General features: G+C 42.6%; 1 protein-coding gene and 1 pseudogene across 1 annotated transcript in view; both read right to left on the reverse strand.

Annotated features, from left to right (window-relative positions):
• Positions 1 to 1,458: 1,458 nt before the first annotated feature.
• Positions 1,459 to 5,270, reverse strand: LOC102771986 (annotated as a pseudogene).
• ATP1B3 (ATPase, Na+/K+ transporting, beta 3 polypeptide) overlaps positions 5,167 to 9,228 on the reverse strand; it is a 57,145-nt gene continuing 53,083 nt past the window's right edge. The window contains 2 exon segments of the mRNA XM_015560412.1: positions 5,167 to 5,833; positions 8,333 to 8,419. Of these exon segments, the coding sequence (XP_015415898.1) occupies positions 5,663 to 5,833; positions 8,333 to 8,419 (258 nt within the window). The 3' untranslated portion in view covers positions 5,167 to 5,662.

Here is a 9,228-nt window from a genome sequence, read left to right on the forward strand (position 1 = left end):
TTCATCTCTGAGGCCTCAGAGTCCAGCAAATCATCACCTGGCCCACAGCAGGCCTGTGATAGAGTTGTCGAACTCCCCTAATTTTAATAGAAAACAAACAGGAAGAGTTGGGTTGGTCAACCACGGTCAGACAGCAGTCTGAGCCACGCCTGAACCACGCAGGCACTGCTACGATTCAGTGATTAGGTGCATTCCCATTTTCCCTCAAAACCCAACATCCCCCCACTTTGGATATTCTTGTTTGTCTTCAGTTGCTACGACGTCGAAAAGTGAAAATCTGCTGTCACTACGATCTGAGTGACAGAGCTCCGGACGGGCCGAGGGCCACTACCCAGCGCGGAGGCCACCTCGCCTCGGAACCCAGGCCCACATGCCAGGCGAGGCCAGAGCACTCGTGCTTTTCCCAGACAGCCATCCCCGAGCCAGCCAGCGGGGCCCACTTCTCCTGAGTCGCATCAACACAAAGAAAACCTCGAAAATATCCGTTTTTGCTTTTTAATCAGAAAATAAAAAATAGACTTAAAAAAAAAGCATACCTTTTTCAATAAAGGAGAAAGTCCCTCACATTGTGACAAAGGCTTGTAACAAACTCTTGAGGAGGAGGGAAAATTTCAATGACACCAATCAAAGAATGCTGAAATAAAACTCTGTTTTGTTGGAAGTTTTTTCCCCTCACAATTATAAAGTCCTTTTTATTAGTCAAAATCACAGTCACCTTGATTAAAAGGATGGGACACGCCACCCCCCCTACCCCCCGCCCCATACAGTCCCAATTAAAAACTAGAAAAAAATCTTCCCTCCTTCCCTACGATGTCATGGTAGGCTGGCTCCTCCAGTGGCACTGTAGCTCCGGAGGGGCCAGCTCACCACAGCACCCTCCACTTCACCTTGGGGAGAGGAGGGATGCTGGTGGTCAAGGAGGTTAAAACATTAGTTCCAGTAATACCAGTTCCCAAACATGCATGTCCTTCCTATCCCCCAAGGCCTGGGACCATGGAGAATAGGGGACAGATATGAGCCCAGCTAAAAGGAGCAATTTGAGGAGGTTAGGAGAAGTCCAACATACCTTCTCCCTTTTCCTTCTCAAAAAAAAAGAGAAAAGAAAAGGCAGTTTTGGGTCTTTATCTCACCAAAAATGGTTCCCCTCAGACATGAGAAAAAGACCAAGAAGTCCAGTCTGGGGCAGGGAAAACTCAGAGCTCATCTAACCTTGCACCGCCATTAATGTCACCTTCATGGCAATGGCTAAGCTAGGCCCCTTTTCTTGGCCACCTGCACTGTCCAGAACAGCAGATGGAAAAACACAGAGCGAGATCAGGGGATCACCCCAGGCACAGGGGTTCCGCCCCCCCCCCCCCCCCCCCCAAGGTTCCCTCAATCATCGGGTGGGATGGGCAGGGCAGAATACACCATCACCTGACTGTCCTGCTGTCGCCACGAGAGGCTGCGCTGGATACTTCAGAGGGACCCTCCAGCTGTAATAAAGGCCCAGAGCCCGATGGAAACAGTGACTGTATAGATGGGCAGCAGGCTGGCCTCGTACCATGGGTTCAGGAATGTCTGGGGAGGGGAGCAAGAGTAGAAAAAAGTGCCAGTAGATGACTCCCAACCCCCAGGAGTCGACCGCAGACCGCTGCTTGCTGGTGGGTTTGTTCTTTGATGTCTCCTCTCACAGGCGTCAAAGAACATAACGCCCCAGAAGGTATGAAGCAGGATGATGGCTGCTGTCAGGAGAGCGATGCCAAGAAGTAATAGGGTGAATCTCCATGGATCCCAACCACACCTGGCCCAAGTGCATCGGCCAAAATATTGATAAAAGAGAAGACACCACTGATGATACCGAACGACCAGACACATAGGCCATCTGGCGATGGACAAGGGTGACCTTCCGTCCTCACTCAGCAATGCTAACCCTTCATCTGCCTTCTTAAGCAGCTTGTAGTAGGCAAAGCGGAACATCTCCTGTAGAAGGAAGAGACCACAGCACCAAAAATCACAAGGCCATACTGGAGCTGGGCATCTGACAGGTTGGTCACATGGACCAAGATGAACTAGACCACAGAGGCCAGGAGCAGAGAGACCAGCCAGAAAAATGCCCCTGCGACCAGGATGATGACACGAAGTGGGTCCCCAGGCACAGTGATCAAGAGCGCAAAGTCCAGGCCGAAAGTGACAAAAGTGCATCCGAAAAACACTGCGGCCCCTATTGCTGGTCAGCTGGGGGCGGAGTGGAGGCCTGGCCAAGAGAGGCAAATGGGAGGAGCACGTCCGCCAGAGTCCACGTGGGGTGGCGACCTGACCCATAAGGGGTGAGGTGCAATGTCACCCTGGGGCCCCGGGGAAGGGGTGGTTGGAAGTTTTGAATGTTTCATATTTCACAATTTATGTGGGTTTTGAATAAATCTTTATTGTTCATATTACAGTTGTTCCTCTCCCCCCCATAGCTGCCCTCCACCAGGTTTTCACCCACCCCATGCCCTTATCCCACCCCCATTGTCCTCATCCATAGGTTTAAGATTTTTGTCCAATCTCTTCCCCCACCCCCGAGAATTGTCAGTCCACTCCTTTTCTATGCCCAATTCTATTATTTCACCAGTTTATTCCATTCTTCAGATTTTTTATTCACTTGATTTTTAGACTTGTTGATAGATGTGTATTTGTTGTCACTTTGTTGTTCATAATTTTTATCTTTACCTTTTTCTTTTTCTTCCTCTTCTTAAAGAATACCCTTCAGCATTTCATATACTGGTTTGGTGGTGGTGAACTTTAGTTTTTGTCTGTGAAGCTCTTTATCTGACCTTCAATTCTGAATGATAGCTTTGCTGGGAAAAGTAATCTTGGTTGTAGGTTCTTGCTATTCATCATTTTGTATATTTCTTGCCACTCCGTTCTGGCCTGCAAAGTTTCTGTTGAGAAATCAGCTGACAGTTGTATGGGTACTCCCTTGTAGGTAACTGATTTTTTTTCTCTTGCTGCTTTTAATATCTTTGTCTTTTGCTCTTGGCATTTTAATTATGATGTGTCTTGGTGTGGTCCTCTTTAGATTCCTCTTGTTTGGGATTCTCTGTGCTTCCTGGACTTGTAAGTCTATTTCTTTCACCAGGTAGAGGAAGTTTTCTGTCATTATTTCTTCAAATATGTTTTCAATATCTTGCTCTCTCTTCTTCTAGCACACCATAATTTGGATGTTGGTATGTTTTGAAGTCCCAGAGGCTCCTTACACTATATTCATATTTTTGAATTCTTTTTGCTTTTCTGGTTGTATGTTTTGCTTCTTCATATTTCAAATCTTTGACTTGATTCTTGGGATCCTTTTGTCTGCTGTTGGATCTCTGCATAATATCCTTTATTTAAGTCAGTGTATGCTTAATTTCTGATTGGTCCTTTTTCATATCCTTGAGGGTCTCACTAAATTTCTCCAAGGTTTCTAGGATTCTTGAGTAACCTTATAACCATGGTTTTGAACTCTATTTTCAGTATTTTGCTTTCATCCATTTCTTTCATTTGTGACTTGTTTCTTTGTGCATTTTTGCTGCTTCCCTGTGTTTGTTTCTATGTACTGGGTAGCTGTTAAGTCTCCTTGAGTTGATAGAGTGGCCTTATGTGGTTGATGTCCTATTGGGCCCAGTGGCTCAGCCTCCCCAGTCACCTGAGATGGATGCTCTTGGTGCACCCCTTTGTGGGCTGTGTGCACAGTTTTGTAATTAACCCGATTGCTATTGGTATCACTAGGAGGATTTGACCTCCAGGCCTATTGGCTGTGATGACCAGCTGTGTCTACACTGGAAGATCTGTTGCACAGGAGACACCCTTATGGGGCAGGACTTGCTTTCGTGGGGCTTTGGTGCTGAGTCCGACCCTTGAATGTGTCTCTTATGGATGTGAAGAGTTGTAATCCAGTATAGTCTCACTCTGAACACTGGGTACACTGGCTCTTGGATCTCCGAGGAGGTGCAAGGTCAGCCACTGTCTGAGGCCGCCCAGCAGGAGCTACAGAGGCATCTGCAGATTCCTCCTCTTTGTATGGTGTTTGGAAGTGCCCAGACAAGGCCCAGCTGTGAAGCAAGGCTGCTGTTGCTGCCAGGCCTTGGGCCTTCTTTTGGAAGCTCTGGGGCTCTCTGACCCAGCTGCTGTTTGTTTTAGGTGAAAGGACAGGCCATTCATATGCAAAAGCCGATGCACACAGCTTGGGTGGGGTTGTAAATTGGGTGGGGTGGGGTCTCTGGGAATCACCAGGGTGGAGCAAACAGCAATGGCTGTCCTGAATCGAAGTCCCTGGTTTTCTGGGTCCCGCACACCCATGCAGGAACAATGATCGCTGTGAGCACCTCTGAGAGTAAGCCACCCTTGTGTTCCTGTCCCGATGCCAGACAGTCCAGTTTCTCCCTGTGTCTGGGTCCCCGAGTCTCGCCAGGAACTGGAGTTCAGAGCAAGCAGAAGCTTGTATGGACCTCCCGGTTTAAAGAATAGCACTTCCAGGTGCCAGCACTTTTTGTGCCTCTGCACCTCTGACCGTTCTCAATGAGCTTTCTTCACCTCTCTAGTTGTGGACTTCCACTCAGCCAGCTTTCCCACGGTTCTGGGTGGTAGCTGTTCTGCCGTTTAGTTGTAATTTTGATATGGTTGTGAGAGGCAGCCAAGTATAGGTGATTACCTATGTCGCCATCTTGGTGTTTTGTTTTTTCTTCTTCACAATTTATGTTTTTTATTAGAGACAACAGTCTACTAAATAAAAGTAGTAACAAGATATTTCACAATTTAAATCTTAGTAATTTAATTTCATTAATAAAAGTGGGTGCATATTCATACTGGGTAACCTAAAAATGCTGTTTCATCTATGGTCTAAAATACTTTGCGTAAGAAATTTAGTCCCAGCACTAATAATTCCATCACTACTTTTTTTTTTTTACATGTTTTATAATGAACAGTTTGTGTTATTTTTTTAATAAAAGAAATATTGATTTGAGAGAACAAATCAATTGGTTCCCTCCTACACACACCCTGACAAAGGTCTGGGCCAGGGAGGAGCCTGCAACCAGAATTGTGCCCTTGACCAGGATCAAACCTGGGATCTTTAGGTCCACAGGCAGACGCTCTATTCACTGAACCAAACCGGCTAGGGCAACAGTTGTTGTTCTTAATAATAACTTTACAATAAACTCAAGATAACCTTTCAAATCTTTTATTTTCTTTTTTCCTCCGCACACACAGAACTTCTCCCCACACATTTCTTGCAGCTGTAAAGTCACTTCATGTTGGTCAGGTACCATTTTACCTCTAAAACTTGGTTGGCATCAATATATGACAGTTAACCAGTGTTAAATCTATAAAATATTTACATGGCACAGCACATTAAGCTTTAGACACTTGGCAATTAAACCACATAAAAAAATAGGACAAGACCCACATGTTCAGAATCAGGTGTTCACAGTCCCCGTCTGATGACTGTACAATGGTTCCAAAGGCAGCAGAGGCAACAGGCAGTTACTTCAGAGGACACCGAACACTACGATTGGGAAGCACATTACAATGTTACCGCAGTGTCATGTACCACCCCACCTCTCTCTCAGGTGGTCTCATAATTCTAGAATGTCAGGTCCGGCTGATACAAAATAAAGACAAACAACACAACATTTACTCTGTGGACATATTCTAACTCCTACTATGCACGCATTGTGATTTTGAAAGCAACTCGTCCTAAAAACTTGTCACGATCATCATAGTTTTTCAGGTTTTTTGATCCAACAATCTTGCACTCGACTGTTACTTCTTTTGGGGTACTGCTAGCAGTATAGTTGAGCTGGACAGCAACTAATGGCTGTAGATAACTCGCCTGGTAAATAAAGGAAAACATATTAATTCAAATTCAAAGTAACTTCATCTACACTTCATCAAGAGTTAAGTTTATTCTGTAAAATTTTAAAACCAAAGTTTTAATCTATTAATTAGATCTATTATTTTCAATTCTCTACTTTTCCCCCTTAAAATTGGATGTTCATTTATTTTCACTTAATTTTTATTGATGAGTATTTATGGCTATGAATTTCCCTGAGTACTGTTTTAAAAGCATCCCATGGGCTGTGATTATATTGCTTCATTACCAGTATTTTTTAGATATCCTACAATTTTGGTTTGAATTTTCCCTTTCACTCAAGTTGTTTAATAAAAATGTTGACTCCCTCCCTCTTTTGAGAGGGGCCCTTTTATTAATTTCTTTGGCTAATCCTCACCCGAGTATATTTTTTCCACTGGTTTTTAGAGAGTGGAAAGTGGTGGGGGCACTGATGTGAGACACCGATGCCCTTGATGGGGAATTGAACCCATGACCCTCCAGTGCATAGGGTGATGCTCTAATCACTGCGCCACTGGCCAGGGCTAGGATGTATTTTTTAACAATAAATTTTGCGACTGTTCTAGGTGTGCTTGAGGATTTGTATTGTATTACCTCCGTATTATTCTGTTTGATAAATGTGCGTAAGATCCACCTTACTCATTATGTTAGGTCTCCTGTATCCCTACTTAACGATTCCTGTGTAATGTGGCACAAATATACTCAGTTGCTGTACTATCATTATGATTTCTAAATACAATTCTTCACTGAAAGGCACTAGGGCCTGATTCCAGGGTTAGGAAGGGAAAGTAAGAAGTGCTCGAAGAATCCTGGGGGCATGTCAAAAGGACAGAGAAGCCAGCCTGAATGTTTCCCACCAGCCAAATCTGGGTCTAGCACCCAAATAAGTGATTATAACAGATTATATATAACCCCTGAATAAGAATCCATGAAAACATAATGATACACATAATAAATGATAGAGAAGAAAAAGTTCTTTCTTAGAGTAGAATGCCAACTAGTAAATGGAAAAAGGAGAGACAGGATTAGAAAAACATTTGGGCCCTAGCTGGTTTGGCTCAGTGACTAGAGTGTCAGCACGTGGATCAAAAGGTCCCAGGTTCGATTCCGGTAAAGGGCATATACCTCGGCTGCAGGCTCCTCCCTGGCCTGGGCCCTGGTCAGGGCATGAGCAGGAGGCAACCAATCAATATGCCTCTCTCACATCGATGTTTCTCTCTGCCTTTCCCTATCTCTAAAAATCAATGGAAAATTATCCTCTAGTGAGGATTTTAATAACTAAAAAGTAAATAAAACTTTGTTAAAAAAAAAAAAAAGAAAAACATTGGGAACAGCTCTTACATTAACTGATTTATGCAAGAATCAACAAATGCTAAGGCTATGAGAGAAACAATTTTACAGACTCCAAGTATTCTCCCCAGATAATATTTATTGATTACAGTGGAGAAACCTGGCCAACACCAGTTGGTAACCAGGAGTTCAAGGTTACTATCACCATTATTGGGACTAATCAATACCAAGTCTCTCCTGAGGAACATTCTTAAAAGGAAGTAACATTTCTTCTGAGGCATACCTGCCAAAAATGTACAACCTACATTTAATCATGAAGGACACCAGACAAGCTCAGACTGAGCCACACACACAAAACAAGCCGAGAGAGGCCTGTACCGGTTTTTGAAGAGTACAAGGGTGTGAGGAACGCTCCAGGTCACAGGTGACTGAGGATGTTAACAGTGTGATATCCCGGGGCTGGAAAACACTTTTCTTTTCCAATGAAGGACATCACTGGAACAACCGCTGAAATCTCAACAAGGCCCAGCGACTGGACAATAGCCTCTAATAATGTTAACTTCCTTTGATGACTAGATTATGATTAGTAAGATGGTCATTATTTTTAGGAAATAGCACTCAAGCATTTAGTGTAAAGTGGCATCATGTTTATAACTTTGTCCCAAATGGTTCAGGGAAAAAAAATTATATATAAATGGAGACTGATAAGACAACTGAGGTAAAATAGTAACATTTGGGAAATCTGGGCAAAAGGTCTATGGGACTTCTTTTTACTATTTTAACCACTTTATGTTTGAAATCATTTTAAAATAAAAGTTTTCTAAGTATATATACAGTATGATCCCAATTTTATAAAATGAATTATTTATAAACATATACTTAAGAAATATGAAAGAAATTAGACCACAACATAGTTATCTCTGGGTAATGAGCTTTATTTATTTCTTGACTAATTCTTCTCTACATTCTCTAAATAAACACATCCTAAATAATTAAAGTGATAATGGTATTTTCTACTTGAATTTTTTGTTTTGAATTGTAGACAAGGAATCTTCATTTGCCATCACCATTTGTATTTAAAAACAAGAACAAATGATGCACAAGTTACACAAGACTGGTCTACCTGTCCCAGACAAGTGTCATTTTAATGCAGATGTGCCTGTTCCCACTTAAGAACTTCTAAATACTTACATGCAGTTTTTTCCCATAATATGGAAAATATTTTAAGTCTATGTTTCCCTCAGGAGGATAAGCTTGTAGAGTTGTTGTGTTTTCACCCTATAGTTCAAAACAAAAGAAACCCTCTTTAAGGTCACAAAAAAAGTGAATTTAGAAAATGTATTTATTACACAGCAGTATCAGTTATGAACAGTATAGGGAAACTACAATGCTATTCCAAGGACATTAATCACAAGTGCAGTTTTGAGGAGACTTACTCATCTTGATTTAAACCCCCTGAAATAACCTGTCTTTACTCTTCTTACATTTCCTGTTGCGCTGTATGCTTTCCCATGAGTACCTCTTTATGTACAGCCAGATCTATCCACACACTGTCTGTGAAAGCTTGCTTTTCCTCCGACCCCTAACTGCTAGTGCCTCGGCCACTTGGCAGCAGGAACACACCATAGATCTAGGACCAGTGCATTCCTGAGACGATAAAATGCTGTGCTTCCAGCTGGAAGGCAACAGCTGCCACAACCCAGAGTGTAGTGCTCAGGCCTGGGAAGCAGCAGGTCCCAAAGTTTCAGGTGATTAATAACCATGGTAACTGTAACCAGAGGGGGGAACTATGGTGACATGACAAAAACTATTAGGAAAAACATTAAGTAATCCAAGCAAAAAACCACACTTAACCAATTTAAATACCATATTTCCCTTAAATAAATTTATGAGCACATGTATATCAATTAAAAGTATTGAGTCGACTGGAATTACATTCCATGTATTTAAAAAACAGATGAACATACAAATCTAATCACCATCTATATATAAGCCAATTCATTCATGCTATTTATTAGCTAACTCTGGCATTCTTCTTTTATTTTTAAAACTATGGGCCCGGTGCACAAAATTCGTGCACTGGGTGT

This window comes from Myotis davidii, unplaced genomic scaffold (genome assembly GCF_000327345.1).
Source record: "Myotis davidii unplaced genomic scaffold, ASM32734v1 scaffold73, whole genome shotgun sequence".
In the NCBI taxonomy this organism is placed as follows: Eukaryota; Metazoa; Chordata; class Mammalia; order Chiroptera; family Vespertilionidae; genus Myotis; species Myotis davidii.